The following is a 27,261-nucleotide window of genomic DNA, read 5'->3' as shown; positions in this document are numbered from 1 at the left end:
TGAAGATGGACAGTAAAAAATGTGTGCATTTTGATTTTTTTTTTTTTTTTTTTTTTTCCCAATCAACAAAGTTGTCAAAATTCAGAGGTTGGAGGTTGTCGGGGTGTCGAGTTGTAACATTTCAATCTGAAAGGTTTTAGCAGTCGCTATGAACACATTGCTAAATAATCCAGGGAAATAATGTAATCTATGTTTGGGAATACGTGTGCGGAATGTAATTTTTTTTTTGACACGGTGCATGATTCTTTAAATTAAATTCCAAAACTGAGTAATAAAATAATTTAGATGATTTGAATAAACTCATATCTACAAACAGAATTCAAAAAGAAGCAGCCATGGTGCATATATATAATCATTGTCCACATTGTGTATGCATAATTGTGTATAGAAGATGCTCAGATTTTTTTTTTTTTTTTTTTTTTTAATGCCCCAAGTCTAGCAAACTTTGAGGGATCATCAGTTTTGTTCCTCTCCTTCAGGAGAGCTTCTAGAGTTGTCCATCGTCCACAGAAAGACCTCAGTTATGCTCTGCAGTGAAGGAGAGAATCTCGTGTCCTATTTTGTCCTCTTTTTTTAGTTCCTGACCCAGCTGACTGGCAGCCAGAAGGCCTCCCTCTCCAGGCGCTCGAGGATGATGCGCAGTTCTGCACAGGCACTCGCAGTGTCCTCCTTAATCAGGACCTGATCCACCAGGTGGTCATACTCCTGCTCGATCTGCTGCGCCGACTGACGCATCTCCTGCAAATCCTCCTCCTGTGATGGAGAAATGATGGTCACTCTATAGTAAGATGTATGATCCATTAATCTATGGCATTCTTTACCAGAGTTATAATGCTGTTGAATTCTCATTCGAATCTGATTGGTTAGAAGGTGTCGATTCATTTTCTATAGCAGCAGCTCTGTTTCTCTAGTTTTGTCCGCAAGGGTTATATCAACGTACTCATTCTAATATGTTTTCTTAATATCTGACACATGAATCGTGTATGCGCCGCAATAATATAAAAACAACAGATTTATTTATTTATTTATTTTAAATCGTTCTGTTATTTAACAAAGAAAAATATATCATTAATTATGGTGTTAAGTTTTCTGAGAGGAGATGTTTAACGTTTATGGAAGGAGTCTCCAGTGTCAGAGCGTGACACTGTGGTTTACGTCTAATTATCATCAAGATAGAGAAGAAAGTAAAGGTTGGTGAAGGAATCACATTTATAGCTGTTATAATGTCAGTGATAACTAAGTTGTCTCGCGGACATTCCACAACATAACATAACTTAACATAACTTTTTGGTTATCATTGATTATTTTCATATATCAGCACACTACATCTGGTTTTATCCTCCTGTTCAGTGGATATGCATGTGATTGAACACAGTTATAAAGGGAAAGTGTGTATACTAATAATAATAATAATAATAATAATAATAATAATAATATTTAGATGATGTTGGAACCAGATGGGCTGCTTTGAGTATTTCAGAAACTGCTGATCTCCTGGGATTTTCACACACAACAGTCTCTAGAATTTACACAGAATGGTGCGAAACCCAAAACGACATTGAGTGAGAGACAGTTCTGTGGGTGGAAACACCTTGTTGATGAGAGAGGTCAGAGGAAAAAGGACAGATTGGTTTGAGCTGCCAGGAAGGATATAGTAACTCCTATTATCACTCTTTACAACCAAGGTTTGATGTGTTGTGCATGTTCTGAGATGCTTTTCTGCTCATCACGGTCGTAAAGAGTGCTTATTTGAGTTGCTATAGACTTCCTGTCAGCTCAGACCGGTCTGGTCATTCTCCTCTGATTGTTCTCATCAACAAGGTGTTTCTGCACAGAGGATGTTTTTTTTTTGTTTTTTCACACCACTCTGTGTGAACTCTAGAGACTGTTGTGTGTGAAAATCCCAGGAGATCAGCAGTTTCTGAAATTCTCAAACCAGCCCATCTGGTACCAACAACCATGTTACGGGTAAAATGCTACGGGGAAAAAAAAAATTTCCCCCCATTATCTGAAGTTCTTGACCTGTATTCTGCATGATTGTATGCATTGTGCTGCTGCCACATGATTGAATGATTGGATAACTGCATAAATCAGCTAGTATACAGGTCTTCCTTAAAAAAAAAAAAAAAAAAAGGACACTGAGTGTATTTATCACATTCAGAAAGGCAGATGTAAACTTCTGAACTGATATCATGTTGATTTTTTCACTGTTATTATTTTTTTATTAGTCTTCCTAGTTTTGTCTTAAGGGTAGGCAAAGGCTTGCACTTGATTTGTTTTTCAAATTTGTTCTTCACATTCATTAGAAACAATGAGCAGTCAATTCTGACTGCTGGGCTTGAATTTAAATTCTTTTATTATTATTATTATTATTATTATTATTTATTTGAACATTTAAATAAAACTCTGTGTGTACACTGTGTGTGCTGTGTGTGTGGGTGTTATTATGCTTCATATTGTTACGTCCGTTACATCTGGCAACAGGAACTGAGCCTAAGGATGGATATGAAGGAATGAGAAGAACAAGAAACGGCTGAAGAAAACAGCGAGCGTAAAGACTCACTGTGAGTCTCCCGTGCTCTCCTGCTGCGGGCGAAGACGCACTGCGACGTCTACGACCCTCATGGATCCGAGGTTTCACAAAGATGACATAAGGCTTAAACTCAGCAGTCCTCAGGGTATGTAACGCCTGCAGCAGCAATAAAAAAAATGATCAAATAAAGTCAATTTGATTTGTATATAAATCTTTATATCTTTTACAACACACATTTACACAAAGACTTTTAATTAAAGATCCGTCAGGTAAAACATTGACCAGTCATAAAAGTTTGTCCAAGATCTGGTTGTGGTGGACAAATACAGGACCTGCCAACCCCTGAAGAGGAATAATGAGTAGTCTCAGAAATCTCCTGTCTAATATTCCTCAAAGAAAGTGTTTCCACACGGCCGACATTTCCGCTGTTGATCTGCTCAAACTATTCGAACATGTCTGATCAAGATCAATACAATTATTTTTAAAGTGTTAGATTTGACACTTCGTTGTAGGCCTGTGGAATCTTTTCGACCAATTTTGGCTGAAATAAATATACTTAACTACTGTATATATGTATGTGTCTAATGTGAACATACAGTTGAGGTCATAAGTTTGCATACGCCTGGCGGAATCTGCTAAATGTTTCGATTTTATTTCACATTACTGAACTCATTCAGTGTATTCTCTATTTAGTTTGACAGGAAGTGAAGATACACTACAGTGTCTTTCAAGTAGGGAAAATCGAGTCGAGACGAGAGCACCTTTCAGAAGATTATTAATTAACTAGGTGGGACTGAAAATTTAAGAGTTCCAAACATCTACACAACTGTCAATCATTCCAGACTTTTCTGCTTCCTGTTTAGGAGGGCAGTGCTGGCTGAGCGGTTAAGGCTTTGGGTTACTGATCAGAAGGTCAAGCCCTGGTGCTGCCAAGCTGCCACTTAGCAAGGCCCTTAACACTCTCTGCTCCAGGGGTGCTGGAGGGTCATGGCTGACCCTGCACTCTGACCCCAACTTCCTAACATGCTGGGGTATGTGAAGAAAAGAATTTCACTGTGCTGTGACCAATAAAGACTCGTTATCATTATTATTATTATTGACCGCTCACAACAAACTGCTCACAATGAACTTTTAATGCTTTACCCAGTCATATATTATTCTTTCTGTGCTGAAAAATCATTACATTTTGATGGAGTGATTTTGTTTAAGTGACTGAGACTGGGATATCAACTAAAAAATTATAAAAACTGATTAACTGGGGTCTGATTTTGTGTTGTCTTTATACGCAATTGAGGTTATGTTTTGTTTTTTTTTTCCACTACGGCATATTGATTTGTTTTGATCTAACTTTATTGACAAATTAAATATATTTGTTATCTGTGAGCTTACACCAGCCTGTGATTTCATGATAAATATCTAGAATTTATAAAGGGGAAAAAAGATTTGTAGGTTCAACTTTAAATCAATGTTCCTGTAAGTGCCTTTTGTATTATAAACTACTGGGTGTCCCAGAAGTCTCCATACACTAACAATTTTTCAGCGAAAAGTCTTCCAAAATAGTTCATACTCAGTTTATATATATATATATATATATATATATATATATATATATATATATATATATATAATTTTTTTGATATAGCCTTTAAGAATGGAACGTATTGAAATCATTCTCATAGCTGGATCTGGAAACTGACGCGAGGTTTCGATGGACTTTAACAGGAAACATGGCTTTTTCTGATTTCTGATTTCAGATCAGCGTTTAAACCCCCACCGCACCTCAGGCTGCACGTCCACCAGACACATCTTGTTCTTGGCTTGGACAGAGCGGATGGCCTCTATACTTGTGCCGTACAGGTTGTCTTTATACTCTCCATACTCAATAAACCTACAGAGCAGGAGGAAACATAACACAGAAAGTGCATTAAAGGACAAATTGCATTGAAGGAGTTTGTGAAAAAAATAAATAAATAAAGTTAGAACCCTCTGCTGTCTGAGAAGTGAATTGCAGTTGCAAAGCTGTCAACCAAAAGTCCAACCCATGATGAAGCTGTGTGTGCCTTTAAGCTGCCTTTATATAATATAAAGGAGCTGAACAGATGAACAGCTGGGGATGGAGCTCATTTCAGGGCCAGAAAAATGTAAACAAAAGCTAAAATGGAATAAATAAATAAATAAATAAACTAATAATAATAATAATAATAATAATAAATAATAAAATTAATAATAATCCAAGTCTGTTGCATACTGTGGCAATTTTGCAAATCCTCAATCGATTCCTTCTACAGTATTTTTTAATGTATTGTAAACCATTGTTGTAGGTTAGCTTTTAAATATTACAAATCATATCTTTAATGTACAATATTAACTGTCTAATCATTTAATCGCTATTCACTAACATGCTTCAGCCTGTGTAACACATTATTTTCTTACTACTAGAAGGCCAACACAAAATGGCACTTTCCACATGTTTGACTGAATCTTTCTATTCATACAGTAGCTATGCTGTATTTGACTTACTTCCGAAGTTAGACCTCGGCGCTTGGAACGGACCCAGATATAAAGTGAGAAAAACACGGACGCCTCCATGTTTATTTATTTGTTAGCAACAAGTTAGTCCGTTAACCGTGATGAATGATGTATATTTCCTTCTGAAAAGACTGAACTGTATAGTGAGCGTTATAGATGTAACAACTGAATATGTCTGTAAGTTGTATCTCATTTAAAGGTATATATTTAATATATATTTAAATGTTTTCTAAATTCCTTCCTTTTTGACTTTTGGAGCTAACTAGATTTTAAAACGTTATAACTTTACAGTCCAAAAGGCAACTTTTCCATGTGTTTGGTTGACTCTTTCAGATGTCTAATAATTTCTAGGAATTTCAAATTTTTGAAGGTGTAGTAAAATTGGGGGGGGGGGGGGGTTTAGGGGGCAGCACAAGATCTCTAACATCCACCAGCTCCGTGATGTCATCATGGAGGAGTGGGAGAGGACTCCAGTGGCAATCTGTGAAGCTCTGGTGAACTCCATGCCCAAGAGGGTTGAGGCAGTGCTGGAAAATAATGGTGGCCACACAAAATATGACACTTTGGGCCCAATTTGGACATTTTCACTTAGGGGTGTACTCACTTTTGTTGCCAGCGGTTTAGACATTAATGGCTGTGTGTTGAGTTATTTTGAGGGGACAGCAAATTTACACTGTTACACAAGCTGTACACTCACTACTTTACACTGTAGCAACGTGTCATTTCTTCAGTGTTGTCACATGAAAAGATATAATCAAATATTTACAAAAATGTGAGGGGTGTACTCACTTTTGTGAGATACTGTACATATATATAAGCATTTAAATGTTAAATGTTTTCTAAATTCCTCCCTTTTCAACTTTTGGAGGTAACTAGATTTTAAAACGTTATAACTTTACAGTCCAAAAGGCAACTTTTCCATGTGTTTGGTTGACTCTTTCAAATGTTTAAAAAATATATCTCAGGTTGAAAATCTGATGTAATAATGATGGCGTCATCAACATTTATTATTATTAAAAATTATTACTCCGGTGATTTATTAGCTTTTATCGCTTCTAATAGAGATACCATACAATCCCTTTATGAAACACGATCCAATATACGACTGTTAATCCGAATTACACAACGAGAGAAATTTCCCATTTGAAGCAAACTGCTGTGAGTCCATTCCTCGCATATTTTCTGCCTTGTCTATTTGACGTGTGCTTTCACTCTTATTCATCGGAGCAGGTTTAAAATCTCAGAGCAGCTCACACACTCACTTGTTGTTTTGAGCGTCAGCTTCGAAGACCTGCTTGGAGACAAAGTGGTACTCGACCCCTTCCTTCTCATGGCTCTTCCTGGGCCGCGTCGTGTCTTTAGCAGAGTTAGAAAAGAAGAAACTGTCGCAGAAAATTCCACTTCATGCATTTTCAAAGTGTTTATTAAAGAAACAGGACGTAGACTGAGGTGTCCTTTACACTACTGCTCAAACACTCAAATCATAGCTTAACGTTATCCAGATTATAAAGTCCATCTTTATAATATATAATAATATATTATATTATCATATCGTTATATAATAATATATTATATATATATTTAATAATATATAATCCTGTATATAAGGATTATAATATGATGCCGTGTGCAACTTACTTTTTTAATAATTTGGAGGAAACTGAAAAGGTGATTAGAAAAATGAAGACCTTTATATTCATATTTGAGAAGAAAAATACTACATGTAGATTATTGCAGGATTTAATTTATCATTTAGTATTTTTTTTTTTTTTAATCTCCAAAGTATTAAAAAAGTATTAATCTGACACACTCTGGTTTAAGATCAATGTTAGTCTAGTGAATCAAATAATGTGTTGAATAAAATATGCCAGGAGATTTTTTTTGTATATATATATATATATTGATTTTTGAAATCTTTACGGAATTAAATAATTTGTTGAATCATACTGTATATGATTGGTGATTTCAAACTTTTTAGCTTAAGATAAATATTATTTATTCTGGACATCTCCAGGGAATACAATAATGTGTTGAATAAAATACGGCTGGTTATTTCAACCTTTTTAAAGTCGAAGATAAATGTTGTTTATTCTAGACATTTTGTGAATAAAATCATGTGTTGAATAATACATGATTGGTGAAAAGTTCAAACTTTTCTCAGGATGTTTATTCCGATGCGATAGAAAATGATACATTAGTGTACCAAAACATGAATAATACAACATGTATACGGACAATATAAAAGAGATGGTGAGGTGCAAAAGTTTGTATACCCTAAGCAAAACAGGAAGAAGACATATTACACGGACGTTAGTGTAAAACAGATTATAGATACAGTTTATTTAATTTGAAAAATAAATGGGGCTGCAATCAGTTTTTATATTTTCTCACTAAACTGAAACCCTGTATAACAGCATGTGCAGTTAGGAATTTGTGAATATGATTTTCCCAACAAGTATATGTTTATTATCGTTAATAGTTTTAATTGTATTTATTGTTTTTGTACAATAAGTGCCTTATGGAGTGTGTGTGTGTGTGTGTGTGTGTGTGTGTGTGTGTGTGTGTGTGATGATACAAAGGGACTCACGGGGTACAGCTACAGCATAGCGATGGGGATTTTCTGCTATTACTTTCTGCTTCAGCTCATTAATTCGTGCTCCGAGAGACCCTGAGGACACAAACACACCAACACTGCAAAACAAATTCAACTTTCTCTCCACTGAGAGCTGTGAATTTACATTCATGCGTTCATGCGAAGACGTATGTTCACTGCAAAACAAATAATGAGCCAAACATTTTTTTGTGAGAGTTCAAAAAGTACAACAGCCTTAGTCTGTTACTCGCATTTAAAAAAAAAAAAAAAAAAAAAAAAAAAAAAGTCATAAATTTTTGCTAATATTTCAGGAGTGTTTTTTTTTTTTTTTTTAAGCAGATTATCCAATTTAACATCGTGTAGTATGTCAAAATGTAAAAAGGTAAATTGGATTAAAGACATTTCAAGAAATCAGACAAACGCACCAGGGCTGTAAGCCAATAATCAGGTTATGCCGTGCATGGATGTTTTTTGTTTTTTTTAAAAAAATTATTTAGTTTTTTATCTGTGCAAAAATCTCCATCTCTGGATTAAAATAAAGACAGCTCGAAAAAAATAAATGTGTGCAGTTTTAACCATAAAATCTCCCTAATATGTATTAAGCAATAAAACGACTCAAAAATGAAACCACAACACTTTTTTTTTTTTCAACCATGCTACCATCTTCAGGTAGAAAATCTTCCTACAATAGAGGAAGCTTAAAAAAAGAATGTTGAGGTGCAGTGTTAATATGTTTTGACATATTAAGATATTATATTGTTAGGGCGTCTACTTAGGCACCGCGGCTTTTTCGGCTAAGTTTAGTATATTTCCCTTGTTTTTTTCTGCTTTCTTCGTGTTTCTTTCTACACTAATCCTCGGCGTTGCGTTTGCAGATATGGATACGCAATTGTGGAGGTTAGCAATATTTTTTCTTCTGTTTGTTGGACTGTACCGCTCCGCACTGGGAGACCCATCACGGCTAGATTGTTTAAACTGGGGAGCCTCTGTTAGCACTGTGCAACACCAGGATACTTCCTACAGAAAGACCGGTGATCCCTGAGGAAATTAGGAGAAGGAGAAGGGGAAACAGAGCTGGACTTAAAGGCCGGGAGAGAAAAAATATGGTACAAACCGTTCATTCTGTCCGTTATTATGGGGAATGTGAGATCTCTCTCCAATAAGATGGAAGAGCTGATGGCGCTAACCACGCTGCAGAGAGAGTACCGAGAGTGTAGCATCATGTGCTTCACGGAGACGTGGTTGAACGATCTCAGTACGGATTCACTGGTTACGCTGGACGGATTTCAACTTGTGAGAGCGGACAGGAAAGCAAAGGAGAGCAGCAAGAGGAAGGGTGGGGGAATAGCGATGTTTGTGAATGAGAGATGGTGTAACCCTGGGTATATCAGAGTTAAAGAGCAGCGGTGCACTAAGGATATTGAGTCGCTAGCGGTTAGCATGCGGCCATATTACCTGCCGAGGGAGTTCTCGCACGTCATCGCGATAACTGTCTACATCCCCCACTCGGCTGACGCTACAGCGGCATGTGAGCTACTTCACACTGTTGTGTCACAGCTGCAGACATCGCACCCACGGTCCCTCCTTCTCATCTCCGGGGACGTTAATCATGCTTCCCTGTCTTCAACTCTCCCCACCTTCACAGAGTATGTTAAATGCCACACTAGGGGCAATAAAACATTGGATCTGCTGGATGAAAACACAACAGATGCATACAGTTCTTCACCCCTTCCCCCGCTCGGCCGCCCAGATCACAACCTGGTCCATCTGCTGTCTGTCTACATACCTTTGGTGAATAAACAACCTCCAATCACAAGGTGTGTGACTTTGTCAACTGGTGTGAATTAAACCACCTCTGCCTCAATGCCAGCAAGACAAAGGAGATGGGAGTCGACCTCTGCAGGAGGCCAGCCTGGTCTATGCCGGTGAGCATCCAGGGTATGGACATCGAGAGGGTGGAGACATATAAATTCCTGGGTGTTCACCTCTACAATAAACTGGACTGGTCCACAAACACAGATGTCCTCTACAAAAAGGGTCAAAGTCATCTCCACCTGCTGAGGAGACTGAGGTCTTTTGGTGTGTATAGGACCCTGCTTAAAACTTTCTATGACACTGTTGTAGCATCTGCTATCTTCTATGCAGTAGTTTCCTGGGGAGTTGGGAGCACAGAGAGGGACAGGAAACGTCTCAACAAACTGGTTAAGAGGGCTAGCTCTGTTCTGGTCTACCCTCTGGACAGCATAGAGGTGGTGGGGGAGAGGAGGATGTTAGCTAAGATGGCGTCTATCATGAGCAATTCCTCTCACCCCCTGTATGAGATACTGAGGTCCCTGAGCAGCTCCTTCAGCAACAGACTGCTGCACGCTCAGTGCAAGAAAGAGCGCTACCGCAGGTCCTTCATCCCTACTGCAGTCAGACTCTTTAATGCAACAACAACATAATGTAGCACTGCCAGCAGTTTTTTGCATCATCAACCCACACATTATTATTATTTGTTGCTCACCCCTGTCTTGTTAACTGCGCAATAATCCATTTATCCATTTGAACACACGGTTCAAAACTTATGACCATAAACATGCGTCCGAATTAGGCCCAAATTTGACAAGATGGTGGCGCTAGAGCAACCAGACGATTCTATTCCATAGACACCCTAGCCAGAAACAAAAGAAGAAGAAAGGGAACAATAACAAAATAATAATAATAATAATAATAATAATAATAATAATAATAATAATCCATATTCCATATACTGTTTCCCAGAGAGTAAGTAAGCCAGATTTCAGTTACACATATATACATCGTTTTAGGCCGTGCTGTAGATTTATTTACTCAGTGTAATAACCAAGGGTTTGTTTTAGAAATATTGATCTCCGTAAGCAGGTGCTGAAGCTTTTAGTAATTCTGATGAACTGGTGAGTTCCCTCAGGACCGAAGCTTCTCATTGTGATGAACGTGACACACTTTGTTGTCTTACCGATGAGCACCACTAGCCGAGGTCTCTCACTGGGCCGCTGTTGGTATCGTGTCACTTCCTCGTAGGTGAGCAGCTCAGGCTCGGTGGGGTCGGACGCGTTGGCCTCCCCTGTCGGGCTCTGCCGATCCTTACGGCTCAGACGGAAACTCCTTCGCAAACCGGCTGAGAGAAGATCAAAAGGTCATACGAAAAGTTATAGAACAATTTCTGATATACAAGCCCAATTCCAAAAAAGCTGGGATGCTGTGTGAAATGTAAATAAATGTAAATAAAAACAGAAGGCAGTGAACGCAAATCTCATAAACCCATATGTTATTCAGAATAGAACATAGAAAACATGTCAAATGTTTAAACTGAGGAAATGTACTGTTTTTAGAAAAAAAAAAAAGGTAATTTTGAATTTGATGGCTGCAACATGTCTCAAAAAAGTTGGGACGGGGCAACAAAAGGCTGGAAAAGTAAGTGTTACTAAAAAGAAACAGCTGGAGGAACATTTTGCAACTAATTAAGTTAACTAGCAACAGGTCAGTAATATGATTGGGTATAAAAAGAGTATCTTAGCGAGGCGGAGTCTCTCAGAAGTAAAGATGGGATGAAATCTGGATGGTTCCTCCAGCTGTTTCTTTTTAGTAACACTTACTTTTCCAGCCTTGTGTTGCTTCCCGTCCCAGCTTTTTTTTAAGACGTGTTGCGGTCATCAGATTCAAAATTACCTATTTTTTTTCTTAATTACCTTATGTTCTATTGTGAATAACATATGGGATTATGAGATTTGCAAATCATCGCATTCTGTTTCTATTTACATTTTACACAGCGTCCCAACTTTTTCGGAATTGGGGTTGTAAATTGAGGTATCAAATGTGGTCTTTATGTCACTTCCTTTAACATAATCAGACTGGAGTGCATTTGAACAACTGTACATTTTCTCACTTTCAATCACTTTATTGGCATTTAATGTCTTTTTTCCTTCGTGAACTCTAGGCATTCCTTATATTTACGGAAACCATGTTCGATCATTATATACACGTATAGCTTAGTATAGTCTCAATGGAAGCTGACAGTCCTGCAGTTAATTAGCACAGAGTAAATGAGTGTGTTGGTGTAAAGGGTTAATAGGGCACCTGAATGGAATGAACAGGGACAGTACCTGTATAAAAGTCCCAGGAAAACACCTGGCCACAGGAGGGCGCCATCGCTTTACACTTAGAAGAGACTACAACGCGTATTAGACCACTAGACAGTTGCGCACAAGACACTCTCTGCCCTCGACTACCAACCCTGAGTCAGTTCTCTTTCTCTCACATCAGTGTTCACTGCTTCCCAAACTACACCGACATCTACAGCATTAACCCTGATGTTCTGTTCAAGTCAAAATGACCTTTTTTCAACATAAATTATTTTTTTTAATGCAGTACTACATACAATAAAACGTTTTCCTCTTTTTTTTCCTTTTTAACCAGACGCTTTATGAACATGACTCTGCGTTTCAGAGTATTTGAAATAATTACATTAGACATTGTGTTTGTTTGTTTTTTTTAATAAAGTGAAATGTGCACATATGAAATAAGAATATAAATAAAACATTTCTTTTAGCTGCCGTCCCATTCCATTCATCTCTTATATACACTTCCATCTATGCACATTAGGGAGATAACCAACTATTTATATACCGTAACTATATATGAACTGTTCCCAGAAATTCCCAGAAATAGTGTTTATGAGATGAATGTAATATACATCAGATATTTTAACTGGAAATTAATGATTGGATAATTAGATTATGATTACATAGATGCAGATCATGTTTTTGTTTGTTTGTTTGTTTGTTTGTTTGTTTGCTTTACACTCTTATAAAAAGGGTTTCTGGAGGGATAGTTGGATGGTTAAATCAGTATCAAATGAAACAAAATTAATAACCTTAATAACTAATATATAATCTTGTAAATTACCCCTGAACTAAAAAAAAAAAAAAAAAAACCATGATTTAAAAAAGCTACCTCTTCTTGGATGATCTAATCTCGATACTGTATATACTGTAAATGGTTGGTTATATAAGTGTATTTATTTACAAATACTGTTTACAAAAATGACCAAAAGTACTTGCTTTTTAAGTAATGTTTAAGTTAATGTTAATGGTAAAAGTTAATGTTTGAAATAACCAATTCCTCTTGCTTGGAACCTGATCATATAGTGTAGCTTAAATATATAGTATTAATCCCTCAAGGGTTCATTATTTCTTAACAGTTCCACAGTCCAGAAAGTTCAAACTATGAAGTACCTTAATTAACATAGTTTTCAAGGTACTTTTTAATATTTTTTTTAATTTATTTTAAAATAGCTAACTCTTCTTGGATGATCTACCCATGATTATGTAGATTAATATAAATAGTTGATTAAATAAATGAAGTACGGTGAACATACATTTTAAATGACTTGTTGTAAGAGATATCCGATTATAATACCCTTAGTTTTATAATACCCTTGAAGCAAAACTCTACCTGCATGCCTGGATCCTGATTATATGGATTAATATTTTATGGTTAACTTGTTGATTATTCTTACTAAGCATTTAGAAAGCAAAAAAAAAAAAAAAAATACAACTAATAATAATTTCAGAATTAAAACAGTAACAAAAAAAAAGACTTTCATGTTACACAGATGATTAGAGAATGGCATGATAAGGAAAAACTTATGCTAAGCTAGCTATTTAGTTAAAGGTAGTCATGAACACTTGTTTGACAGGTTTGTTTGATGTTATATAAATTCATGAGAAGATGAGAATACAAATCGAGACGCTAAAATCTCACTCGTGTCTGTCTGTGAGAAATCCAAGTAGTTTATTAGCAGTTAGCTAGCCAGCGAACTGTTTGAGATATCAGGAGATATAGTGTGTATTCATATTTATAGAAGGGTTGTAGGTGTAGAGATGTTCCTAGTTTGATTGGGCATTAAAACGATGTTATATTTGATTATGATCCAATCATAGATTCATTTTCTGGATTGTTCTAAACTTAGAAGCTACTGTTTTTTGCTGAATCATGAACAGAGCATGAGGGTTAACCTGAGTTTTGTTTTTTTTGTTTTTTTTTCCTGTACTTAACCCACAAATAACCTTGTCTAGTCTTTTCTATAGGTTTCTCTGTAACCCTGACCTCAGGTCATTTGTAAAGGGCAGAGTGTATCAGCATTTGAACACTTAGAGCAGTGAGTGAAGCAGCCAGTCGTGCGAGGCGGCTGATTGCAGGCCAGCAGCTTGGGCAGTAAAGGGTAAAGGTCAGAGGGTAACGGTCACGAGCCAAGGCATAGAGAGGCAGGAGGATGGAGAAAGGATAGGAAAGGACTCATAAGAGGAGAGGGAAAAGAGCTTAATACCTCAATCTGACACAAGTGCAGCCTCAATTGGGTTTTAGATCAACAACAGGGAGTGAAAGGAAAGCTGGTTTAAAATAATTTATGCATGAAAGGATTAAATAAATAGACTTGAGCTCGCACTTCTGCTTTTCAGCAGTAGAGGGCGCTGATTGCATGGGATTTGGCAGTGTGATTACCCAGACAGGAGGAAATATGGTGTGAAGGTGACCTTGGGAGAGTAAATGATGTAAATTCAACATCCATACGCGCGTTTCCAGGTGTGTTTGTGTCTGAATCTCTATACGTTCCCACTATATGTTTAAAAAAAAAAACTAAAAAGGATTGTTTAGGGGTGGGAAACTTTCTCGCAAAAAAGTCTGATTCAGTTTCAATTAAGGGTTCCCATCTGTATTATATGAATTCATGCATTCAATTTATGCATCTTGATTTGTTTTTATTTCTTTATCCTACAACATACACTTATCTATTACTAGTATGACTACTTTCTGGGCTTTTTTTTTTTTTTTTTAAACCCTTGTGCGTCCTTATGGACATTTTTGTCTTGTTTATTTTTTATTTGATTTTTTTCCATTTTGTCTGTCTTAACGCAAACAGCATACATTTTGCAAAAGGTGTGTATTTTTATTGGAATTTTAATATTTCACCCTCATTTGCTTTCATAGATCTATTTTAAACTAACTATACAGAATAGTTACACTCAGAAAACACTTAAGACAAAAAATGTCCCCATTGAAACCCATTCAAACTGCAATATTTAATCCCTGTGACGTTTAAGGATAAAATCATGCATTCCGTGTTAATAGGCTTTTATTTTGTTGACAAGGTTTCATAACCTTGAATTTTTTTTAAAGGTTTTCTGAAATGTGTAGTATTTTCTCAGGTTTTGCCTACGGGGAAAATCCATGCTTTACCTTTTTTTTCTGATTCTGCTGTATTACACAGCACTGCAGACCAACTGAATAAATGATGCAGCTATAATTGTGTGTGTGTGTGTGTGTGTGTGTGTTTGTATGGATATCAGAGTTGTGATCTGTATGTATGTACTGAAATTTTCATGTATGTGTGTGAACAGTTTGAAAGAAAGAAATGACACTGATTGTACCGGAAATCACAAATCCTTCCCCATGTATACAAGACAAAGAAGATTACTGAGCTTTGAAGATTTTTGCATTACGTAAAGAAAGGCGTGAAAGTGGAAAAAAAATAGAAATAATATTTCTATGACAGTTTTTTGACATGGACATTTTTGTCCTTTATGGACCTTAGTGGTAGGGTGTTTATTGTTTGTTTGTTTGGTTGTTTGTTTGTTTGTTTGTTTGTTTAAATCTGACACTGCATAAAAAATTTGAATGCATCAAAATGAATGTTGTTGTTAATCATCGACATATCAAAGACTGTAATAATCAAACAAATATATTCTGCTTAGCATTTAGTATATGGAAAATAATTACTATTTTTTTTTTCCATAAAAAAAAAACAAACATCTGTGGCATTATGTAAACAAGCCAGCGTTTAAAGGGTTAAAATTTCTGAAAATGAATGAATGAATGTTTGGTAATTATGATTAGAATTGATGCTGGTAAAAAAATAAAAATAAATAAATAAATAAAAATTCGACGTCAGCGAAAGTGGAGAAAAATATTAATATATAAAATTTTCATGACAGTTTTTGGACATGGACATTTTTGTCCTCTATGGACCTATGTGTAACTTTTTTTAATTGACGCACAAGGGTTAAGCATTGTTTACTAGAGGGTCCCAAAAGTCTTCATCTGAATTTTTCATTGTTCACCGAAGAACGCCTTTGACAAAAGAAGAACAAATGGAAATCACTCTCATGGTTGGATCGGGAAGCTGTCGCGAAGTGCTGATGGACTTTAACAGGAAACATATCGAGCACGCCACACTCGACACTGTCGCCGGACTTATTAACAAATTCAAAAAGACTGGAAGTGTTGCGGCCCGAACGCGAAGTGGGACGTCCGTGAACATCCAGTGACGAAGACACGACCGACGTGGTGCTGGCGTACATAGCCCCCTATGTACGGAGAATTTTGGGACACGCTGTAAATTCATTTAAATGATTTAAACTGGGGCCATCAGAACAAGTACTATAAAGAAAATTGATATTGGATTTTAGTTTCGAAGGCGCGGAAATTTACATTAGGAAAACAAATCGCAAAACCTTCTACTTTTATTCACCCAAACTAAAGGACTTTTGTGTCACTAAGCAAGCACTTTTCAGAGTTCTGCATATATATAAGGAATAAAACACTTTGGGGTGTGAAGTGGAGTTACTGTTGCCATCCTGAAATGGATTATTATCAAAGAGCAGCATGCCCAAAAGTATTTCATTCCTCTTATACCACAGCAATTTCTCAAGGATTTCTTTTCGTGTTTGTTTTTTTTTTACATTTATTAACAAACAACAAATTGTACATTTTTCACCGTTCATAGTTATGTAGGTTTCCTGTTTGAGAAACGAGTTAGTTCCTGTTTTCATTTACATACAGTACACTACAGCAGCTACCGTACCGTATAAACCGTCATTTCGTGAAGTTAAAAACGCATCTCGTCATGTTACTGAGAAACCACGAAACACACTCCTCTGTCCTGAAGACTTTCTCATGGCGGAAAACTGTTACAAAGCGCTGACACTGGAGGCTCCTTCCATACACGTCTCGTTACAGAACGGTTTTTTTTCTTTTTTCCGTAATGTTTTTCTGTTTTAAAAGTCATTGCGTCGCTATAGAAACGATAACATGTCAGAACAAGGTATAAACCTGTGATTTGCAGCTGGAACTACCGTCAGTGCTGGTGTTATAGAAAATGACTCAACACCTCCTGACCAATCAGAATGGAGAATTCAACAATATAGTCAAATCAACAGTATAATAAAAGGTTTATGATGATTTTCGGATGGATCTTCTGAAACAGGACGAAATCATGTCTAAGAATCATTTATATTTTCTATCCTTAAACTGACTATGACTTCATATTATCCGTCGTTACCCAGATGAGGACGGGTTCCCTTCTGAGTCTGGTTCCTCTCAAGGTTTCTTCCTCATATCATCTTAGGGAGTTTTTCCCTCGCCACCGGCTCGCTCAATAGGGATAAATCCACACACTTAAAATCTGTTTCCTGTGTTTATACGTTTCTGTAAAGCTGCTTTGAGACAACGTCCATTGTTAAAAGCGCTATACAAATAAAATTGAATTGAATTGACTATGGAGGGGGAAAGGCAAAGCTCTAAAAGCTCTAACATGACTCACACTCTCTGTGTGTCAGCCTCACATTAGCAAGCACACCCTGCACGTAACACCCTGCACGTAACACCCTGCACGTAACACCCTGCACATAACACCCTGCACGTAATGAGGGTCTAATATGAGAAACATTCATAAAGTGACAATGCTTTCTGTCTCTCTCTGTATCTCTTTCTCTGTATTTCTGTGGGCTCAAAAACTGAGCTGAATTATTAATCAAAATCACCTCGTCCTCAGAAACAGCCTCATATTGTTTATTCCACCCCAATATCCACTGTTTCTCCAGCTGCTCGTTTCAGAAGGCTTCAACCTGCTGCTACACTCTGAAGAGACGATCAGCAAGGGTTCGTGTGTGTGTGTGTGTGTGTGTGTGTGTGTGTGTGTGTGCTAGGCAGCTGAGGAAGGCATGCAGGCTCTCACCTATGTAGTGTCCATTGAAATAGCCCTCACAGTCACAGTCCTCTGTAGGGAGAGCAAGCAGGGAGAGAGGGAGTGAGCTCAGGAAGAAGACAGGAGGACAGGAAGGAGTGAGGAGGAAACAGCATGGATGCAAGCTCTGGAGCAGCAGGATGGAAAGCATACACACAAACACACACACACACACATGCACATACAGGCAGGCAGGCAGCAAATATGCAGCATAAACATAGCAGTAAACATATGTATATAGGGCGTATATATTTATACAACATGTAATGTACGGGCAAATAGAGACATAGACGTGATGTAGAGTTAATATGGAGTAGGATTAGCTACACTGAGCCTTCACAGCACATTCGTACACTTTGTATACACAGATTTATGAAAGGATTATATCAGATGACATTAGAAAGGGTTGTGTAGTTTGTTTTAACATAAAATAGGATTATTGTTACTGTATCTTTAAATTCTTTTAGTTCCTTATCCTGCCATGTTTTATTACATTTAATGTGCAAAGTAGAGAGGGAATGAGTTAAACTTGCCTTAAAACTTGCCTCACATGCATAATGCAGTGTGAATGGAATATAAAAAAGAAGGTATGTTTTATTCACGAGGTACGTAATAATAAAAATCTTTTCAAAGCCTCTGTTTAAATGTTGTTCGAGTCCTAGTTGAGAACATGCCGCGATGATCTACTTTCCGATAACAAACTTTGCGACTGTGATGTCAAATCATTTGAAGACGCTTTCTGGTCATTTTGAAAGCCTAAAGCATAATGTCGATCAGTCTTCTCGTTATGAAAGCCTAGTAAATGGCATCATTTAGGCAGAAACGGGTTTCCTCAAACTTTATACCTGCTTTTCGGTTGTACTAATTTGCGCGTGCACGGGCCGTTCCTGAAGTCATTTTGAGGCGCAGTAGATCATGTTATGGCTGCTTATTGAATATATTTGCATATACATTGCCTTGTGTTTTGCATTGCTTACACATAAATATCCCAAAATATATGCATATTCATTAAGTCATTGCCGGAGCCATATCTCCCTGCAGTTCTTGCCTGGTTTCCCACTGGAGCTAAGCAGGGTTGAGCCCATCCAGTATCTGGATGGGAGACCTCCTGGGGAAAAGTAAGGTGGCTGCTGGAAGTGGTATTAGTGAGGCCAGCAGGGGGCGCTCACCCTGTGGTCTGTGTGGGTCCTAATGCCCCAGTATAGTGACAGAGACACTATACTGTAGAAACGGCACCGTATCTCGGATGAGACGTTAAACTGAGGTCCTGACTCTCTGTGGTCATTAAAAATCCTTCTTTCTGGTAAAAGAGTAGGGGTGTACCCCTACTTGCGAAATTCCTCCACTGGTCCTTCTCTATCATGGTCCTCTAATAATCCCCATCTCTGAATTGGCTACATCACTCTCTCTGCTCCATTAATAGCTGGTGTGTGGTGGGCGTTCTGGTGCACTACGGCTGCCGTCGCATCATCCAGGCGGATGCTACACACCAGTGGTGGTTGAGGAGCCACCCCCCCCCCCCCCCCCCATACTATGAAAAGCGTTTTGAGTGTCTACAAAAGCACTATATAAATGTAACTAAGTCTTATTTTTCGTTAAAGATTTATATATTAGTATAAATGTAGGTTTATAATGTACAATGTGAAAGACTTTTTTTTCTCATACAGTCATGCCAATAAAGTTAATAAAGATTAAACGATGAGAGAAAGAGGACTAGCCTAATTATATGGAAAGGAGAAGAGAACGGATGGGGATGACAGAGGGGGATCATGGGAATTGGTGAGATATGAAGAGTGGAATCATGTCCGTGTGGCAGGGTGCCAGTGTGTGTGTGTGTGTGTGTGTGTGTGTGTGTGTGTGTGTGTGTGTGACTGAACATCACGTCTTGACTAGGAGCGGAGTTGGACTAATTATTTCCTAATCATTGTGATCGTGAGCTGAATGTGTGTGTGTGTGTGTGTGTGTGTGTGTATCTAGCTTTGTACCTACCTTTGTCACATCCCTGGTCATCTAGCGTAAGCCGTGGTAAAGGAAAGAAAAATCTATTACATATTTTGTGCTGCTGGTTTGTTGTGTGTGGTGGGCGTCATAAATCATATAAGCAATCAGGCGCTCAACGGCTTAGTGGTTAGCACGTTCGCCTCACACCTCCAGGGTTGGGGGTTCTATTCCCACCGCGGCCCTGTGTGTGCAGAGTTTACATGTTCTCACGTGCTCTATGCCTTCAAACTCCAGTTTCCTCCCCCAGTCCAAAGACATGCATGGTAGGCTGATCGGCATGTCCGTAGTGTGTGAATGTCTATGTTATTAATATTATTTAAAGTATTCATATCTCACAAAACATATGAGTATCTGTAAGATCCTAAGTAAAGTGAACAGCAACAGATAAGTGCAAAAGTTTGCACACCCTTAGGAAAAAAATAAACAAGATTAAGAAATGTCATTCATACTTTATAGCAACAGGACATTTAGGGTGTTTGGATATACAGACTTTTTAAAAAAAAAAAAAAAATTCAACCTTCATTAGCACAAGTAATAAAGATGGTTAATTAATGTACAGTATGCAGTGTGTACAAGATATTCATGTTAAAAATAGACCACCTTCTCTGTCTATTCTTCTTCACATTTCTGTTATAACTCGGACGCCATAGTGTACATTGACGTCTTCAGATCCACTTTTCACACATCGATTTCGCTATTGTGGATTGTTTTCTTGTCGCAGGATTCACCCACATTGCCACATTTCATTCGAAACGTCGAGGAATTCTTGCTTCTTTTTTTTTTTTTGTAGATAACTTATAAAACAGAGATTTGCTTTCTTTCTTTTTGTTTCATTTAAAAGCTATGGGGAGCACAAACTTTTGCCCTACAACGCCTACGATCATAAAAAGGAACTTAACAGCTGAATCACTGAGGTAGAAATAACCGTATGTTGATTTATTTTCATGGAACTAGTTTTTGCATCTATTACACGTAGAACTCTGATGTCAATAATCGATATTAGCTGCCGTCTCTCGTGCGTGTAAATTATTGCTGTGTGTGAAAGGGAAGAAATAAAGGCAGTACTCACATGCAGTTTGTTTGGGTGATTTGGAATTCGGTAAAGTGCCCATTTTGTGTCTGTAGGCCAACCGCCTAAGAGCAAAGAGGAGTAATTTAACAGTGACACCGAATTTATTTAATAACCTCAAATGTCTTATTTGCATAACTTTTGTGACCTCGAATAAATGAGTCTCTCACCTCTCCTGGAACTGTTTGGACGGGATGAGTCCGGCACGCAGGTTGCTGTCCCCGACTTTCTTTGCCTGCCACCAGGTGGCGTCATCCTGGCTCACAACCTGCAGGATGTCCCCGCGCTTAAACGGTAGCCCTGCCTCCTGACAGGGCGTGGCCTTGTCCTCTAAAGGAACATAGTCGAACAGCGCCCGCATGAAGACCTACAGAAAAAGAGTTCAAATTCTGCGACATCTTTAAGCATTATGTCACGGAGGAGCGTAATCAGTGTTACCCACCTTGCTCTCTTTCAGCCTGTCCTCTTCTTTAATGGCAGGGATGATCTTTAATGTAATGGAGCCTTGCGACTGAGACTGAGAGAAAGACAGAAGTAAGGAAAATTCAGTTGCACACTTACACCGTGCCGGGATTCAAGAATAAAATGCAAAAAAAAAAAAAAAAATTTTGTCTTTTAACGTCCGATGTGTTGATGTTTTCTGATGCGTTTCGAACTGCTTCCTAAATCGATCAGCCCGTACAGGATTCCGCAGAGTTTCTTGTGATTGTTGCGGCCGAAAATGCTTGATTTTGCCATTTATTTATTTATTTTTAATCTGCGATGCAACTTGCGGAGTTTTTTGAGCTTTTTTGAGGAAAACTACCTGAATTGGTTTTGCACGGCTTTTCACGGTGATGTTCGTTCGTAAACGAGACCTTTTAGCTCTACTCACGAATCATAGAATCATAGAATCACAGCAAGCCAGTGACTACATTTCCCATCCTGCACTGCGGCCTACAAACATGGCCGCCATGGACTACAATTCCCAGAACACTCATTCATTCTAATCACGCACACCTGCATCCAATCTCACACACAATCCCACCACAATTTAAAAGGACTTTCCAGGCATTCACTCTTTGCGTAGTATTGAGTGTTATCACCGTACCAAGCGTTTGTACCCTGTACCTCGTTTTGATTCGTGTTCTTTGTTCTTGTTTCTCGTTCTTGATTCTCGCCTTGCCCAGTTTATGCCTGTTTGCCGATCGCCTGACCCTTGGCCTGTTTCTTGACCTCGCTATGGTCACATGTTTTGGATTTGTCAGGAAAAGTGCTGTGATTGATCATCTGCCTTGTCATTCAAATTGTCTCTATCTGTGAAAGTAGGTGTTTCTGGGCCACATTTATTGACGAAATCTTTGACGAAACATATGCTAATCAGAGCAATACAAGCCTCTAGGCATTATATGGAATAGAAATATTTGTTTTATTCGCATCCCTACAATGAATGAAGGTATATCATGACGATGATGATGATGATGTGTGTCATACTAATAGTTGGCTGATCTCGTCTGGCCTCTTGTGCATCACGGAGATGCCGTTCACTTCTCTAAGTTCATCACCTACATGCACCAGACCTGCACAAACATAAGAAATAGGATCATCAGTCATTAATAACATTCATTAAAGCCTACATAATAAATAACGAATGCATGTTTGGGTTGAATACTTATCCAGACCTTATGAAGAAAGCAAAACTCTACGAATATTCATGAGTATGCAAATAGGAAACAAACTCATAGTCCTACTGCTATCCAAACCCCCAACCAACCCCACTACGTTATGCTTTTAGCTACGGCATAGTGTGAGATTATGTACGTGTGAACTTCTGTCTGAGCCTAAGGATGCATTTTTTTACAAATTAAAATGTTTAAGTTTGGAAGTTATGGACTTACATCTACCGACTTGCGTGCTGAAGACCGAACCACAACGCTAGCCAGCTAGTTAACTAGCGTATAACTACTACACTTTACTAGTAAACTACTGTAGCTCACATCTGTCACACTGTATCTAAGAATTGGGATTTCAGTATTAGTGTTTCAAATCTTATAGTGTTTAAATGTTAAAAAAAAAAAAAAAAAAAAAAAAGGGACTTTAATACAATGGTAAAACAATCAAAGAGGAAATAACCACAAAAAAAAACCCCATCGACCATCACAGCACTCTACATTCTACAAACACGAGAAAGCCTTGGGGCAATTTCAAATCAGTCAGAAGAACCAGAAATCCAAGAAACTGCTGTAAAATGCATAAGCTGAATTAGCATAGCTTTTTGATTGAAGTGTCACTCACCACTCCTGTCTGCAGCTCCACCTTTCATAATGCGTGCTACAATGACGGCTCCTGTAGACTCATCACGCCGAATGGTGGCCCCCTGAGAGGAGGACCAACACCCACACACACACACACACACACACACACACACACACACACACACACACACACAGATGAGAAGAATAGATTAGAAATACTATTGATTAATTACACAGGGTCTCAAACGTTTTGCAGATACGTTTAAATTTCATACACCGTCTCAATACAGATTTATTTCATGAGCATCCAATTATATAAATTCTAGGCTCATTAACTTATCATGTGTACATTAATATTATTGGCTATTTACTATAGCTGTATATTATTTATTTATTTATTTATTTATTTATTTATTAAATTCCTGGACTTTCCACTGACATTAGTTATAGGCAACATGTTTTGGACTTAACTATAAGAACTGAATAATTATATACGGCTTTGGTAAGGCTATGCTTCATGGACCCCACACTTTACGAGCCACTGATATACTGTATGTACAATATTCGATGTATTAATGCTATCTGGAACATACTGATGATTGAAATACATTGAGTAAGGTTTGGTTTTTAATTCAATGATGAACGATGATCACTATTTAAAATAAATTAAAATGATATGGTCGATGATATGAAAGGTCTCCTGTCCCACCCCACGTTTCATTTGTATTTATGAAACTCCAATAGTTTATATATCATTACATAGTTGTATGCTCTCTCTCTCTCTCTCTCTCTATATATATATATATAGAGAGAGAGAGAGAGAGAGAGAGAGAGAGAGAGCATGACACACAATAAAAATAAATAAATAAATAAATAAATAAATAAATAAATAAATAAATAAATAAAAGCAATCAACCCTGCAGAAGCCCAGCTGCACATTACAGAAGAACCTTGACGCTTAGTCTTGCTGAACCTTTAAAATGCCGACACACTTGAGATGAATAAAGTCGTGCTGCCTGTATAATTCCTGTACAGCATAAATAATAATAATTTAAAATAAATAAATAAATAAATAATCATAATAATCATAATAAATATTCTCAGGATCTCTTTTCTCTCTTTTTCATCACTCCTCTTTCCTTTTCTCACCAGCGGCTCTTTGTTCTTGACCAGGCGTACGATCTTGACCGACTCTTCCTCCAACTCGTCGTTGAAGTCATCAGGAAGTGGAGGTAGCACTGGGTCAAAGTTCTTCTGCGCAACTGTGTCGTGAACGGACAATAGCGCCTTGAGAGAGATTAGAAACTGTTATTGAGTTGCTGCCTTTTTTTTTCGTTCTTTTCTTTTCTTTTTTTTTTTTACAGAGTCTGCATCCTGACACAGTGATCATGTTAAACAGTTAAGTAAGTCTAATAAGGACAGTATCACTTACTCACTTACACATCAGTTTTTCTCTTACACTCAAATGCCTTTCTGTCACCCGGCCCTGATTACTGCAGCTTCACAACTGCAGCTACACAACTGTAGCTACACACTATTGCAGCTACGCACTACTGCAGCTACACAACTGCAGCTACACACTATTGCAGTTACACGCTATTGCAGCTACGCACTACTGCAGCTACACAACTGCAGCTACATGCTATTGCAGCTACGCACTACTGCAGCTACACAACTGCAGCTACACACTATTGCAGTTACACGCTATTGCAGCTACGCACTACTGCAGCTACACAACTGCAGCTACACACTATTGCAGTTACACGCTATTGCAGCTACGCACTACTGCAGCTACACAACTGCAGCTACATGCTATTGCAGCTACACGCTATTGCAGCTACGCACTACTGCAGCTACACAATTGCAGCTACACGCTATTGCAGCTACGCACTACTGCAGCTACACAATTGCAGCTACATGCTACTGCAGCTACATGCTATTGCAGCTACGCAACTGCAGCTACACACTATTGCAGCTACACACTCTTGAAGCTACGCACTACTGCAGCTACACGCTATTGCAGCTACGCACTGTTGCAGCTACGCGCTACTGCAGCTACACGCTATTGCGGCTACACACTATTGCAGCTACGCACTATTGCAGCTACGCACTATTGCAGCTACGCACTATTGCAGCTACACACTATTGCAGCTAGACATTACTGCAGCTACACACTATTGCAGCTACACACTATTGCAGCTATGTACTATTGCAGCTACACACTATTGCAGCTATGCACTACTGCAGCTACGCACTATTGCAGCTACGCACTACTGCAGCTACACGCTATTGCAGCTACACACTATTGCAGCTACACACTATTGCAGCTAGACATTACTGCAGCTATGCACTATTGCAACTACACACCATTGCAGCTACGCACTACTGCAGCTATACACTATTGCAGCTATGCACTACTGCAGCTACACACTATTGCAGCTACATGCTATTGCAGCTACGCAACTGCAGCTACACACTATTGCAGCTACACACTCTTGCAGGTACGCACTACTGCAGCTACACACTATTGCAGCTACGCAACTGCAGCTACACACTATTACAGATATGCACTATTGCAGCTACACGCTATTGCAGCTACACGTTATTGCAGCTACACACTACTGCAGCTACACGCTATTGCAGCTACATGTTATTGCAGCTACACGCTATTGCAGCTACGCACTACTGCAGCTACACACTATTGCGGCTATGCACTATTGCAGCTACGCAACTGCAGCTACACACTATTGCAGCTACACACTATTGCAGTTACGCACTACTGCAGATACGCACCATGACTGTGTTTTAGATTTAATGTGAAGACTAGAAGATGTTTGTATACCCGTAAGTGAGGTGACATCAGCAAGTGGAGCAGCTCTTTCTCCTCAACACTCATGGGGCCACTCTGCAGTTCCTCAGCAACCTGAGAAGCAAAAAAGGAGGAAATTAGATATTATCTATCTTAACAAAATCTATTTTAACTAAATCCCTTTCCATACAAAATCAACTCAGAAATCCTGTCATGTTTTCTCCTGTTATAGATCACTAGCCAAAGCAGTAAAGTCTATGAACATTCATGAACATGACTTGACATGATGTGAAAATTCTTTCAGTAATTCTGGCTGGCTGGCTAGCAAAATATTCATAAATTCATGAATTTACAATTATTGCTTAATCTGCCCAGGTCAGCTAGATAGCTAGCTAAGAATGAAAAGTTCAGAAATAAAAGTCTGCTCCATCTCATGTTAGCTAGCTAGTGACAACAGTCCTAGTGAACATAGTGAAAAGTATGAACATTTCATGAATATAACAAATATTTGCTCAATCCAACCAGGTTAGTGTTTCTCAGCTAGCGATGTCAGTTATAAACACTTAGGCGTATGAATCTCTCGTTAGCTAGATAGCTTTTTTGGTAAGATTTATAACGAAAACCTTTTCTAGAATTATCAATACAATACATGTGTTAATATTCTTATTTGTTCCTTAAAAAAGTTATAAGAGTAACCATAGAGCCAACTAAGTTAGCTAGCCGATTTCCTTAGTAAACATTAGCAATAGTACCCTAAACAAGTGAAGCAACACAGTTATACTTAAAAAAGAACACAAACACACACTTTTGTAGACAACAATGAGTGTATAAGAGCATAAAGGTGACTAGATGCCATAACTTTAAGTTTGTACTTACATTTTCAAGCACAAATAATCCTTTTAGGTTAGCTAATGTTAGTTACCTAGATAGCAGCATAATGATAGCCAATTAGCATCAATTGTGAAATGTTGATTTTAGTATGGAAAAATCCTGTCAAATCCTGCACGCTCAGGTTAGCTAGCTTGCTAGTGTTACCAGTACATTCTTTGCATTTATGAACACGACTTCTCTCAGAAATCCAGTGACGTGAGTTTTCCTTAGCTAGCTAGTGTTAACTGAATGATTGATACACATTTATGAATATGAATTAAAAATCCACTGTCATACTTTTCCTCATGCTAGCTGACTAGCGAAAGCAGTGAGCTGTATTACAATAACATTCATTAATATGCCTTTCAGCCAGGAGAGCATCCCTTAGCTAGCTAACTTTAGCAGTGATATTTCTATTTTTAGTTAGCTTGCTAGTGTTAGCTGTGAACTCTACAAATCCGAGTCAAATTTAATGAAAACTCATGACTAGAACTTAAAGTTCTCTCAGAAATCCAACTAGGTTAGCTTTCCTGAGCTAGATAGATAGGTTCATCAGTAATATATACAGAAATATGCAC

General features: G+C 38.0%; 1 protein-coding gene across 1 annotated transcript in view; it reads right to left on the bottom strand.

Annotated features, from left to right (window-relative positions):
* Window positions 1–280: 280 nt before the first annotated feature.
* The window catches only part of mpp3a (MAGUK p55 scaffold protein 3a), a 29,184-nt gene continuing 2,203 nt past the window's right edge, over window positions 281–27,261 (bottom strand). Inside the window, exons 4-18 of the mRNA XM_053640817.1 lie at window positions 25,847–25,937; window positions 24,154–24,291; window positions 23,045–23,126; window positions 22,244–22,329; window positions 21,213–21,287; window positions 20,941–21,137; window positions 20,771–20,835; window positions 19,690–19,710; window positions 17,692–17,733; window positions 10,633–10,794; window positions 7,650–7,730; window positions 6,325–6,418; window positions 4,313–4,421; window positions 2,564–2,689; window positions 281–753 (exon numbers count right to left, since the gene is read on the bottom strand). Coding sequence (XP_053496792.1) covers window positions 574–753; window positions 2,564–2,689; window positions 4,313–4,421; window positions 6,325–6,418; window positions 7,650–7,730; window positions 10,633–10,794; window positions 17,692–17,733; window positions 19,690–19,710; window positions 20,771–20,835; window positions 20,941–21,137; window positions 21,213–21,287; window positions 22,244–22,329; window positions 23,045–23,126; window positions 24,154–24,291; window positions 25,847–25,937 — 1,549 coding nt within the window. The 3' untranslated portion in view covers window positions 281–573. The remainder of the gene's footprint in view (window positions 754–2,563; window positions 2,690–4,312; window positions 4,422–6,324; window positions 6,419–7,649; window positions 7,731–10,632; window positions 10,795–17,691; window positions 17,734–19,689; window positions 19,711–20,770; window positions 20,836–20,940; window positions 21,138–21,212; window positions 21,288–22,243; window positions 22,330–23,044; window positions 23,127–24,153; window positions 24,292–25,846; window positions 25,938–27,261) is intronic.

Source organism: Ictalurus furcatus, chromosome 2 (assembly GCF_023375685.1).
Source record: "Ictalurus furcatus strain D&B chromosome 2, Billie_1.0, whole genome shotgun sequence".
Classification (NCBI taxonomy): domain Eukaryota; kingdom Metazoa; phylum Chordata; class Actinopteri; order Siluriformes; family Ictaluridae; genus Ictalurus; species Ictalurus furcatus.
The sequence above is the reverse complement of the archived record's forward strand: the minus strand, read 5'-3'. Positions and strand labels throughout refer to the sequence as shown.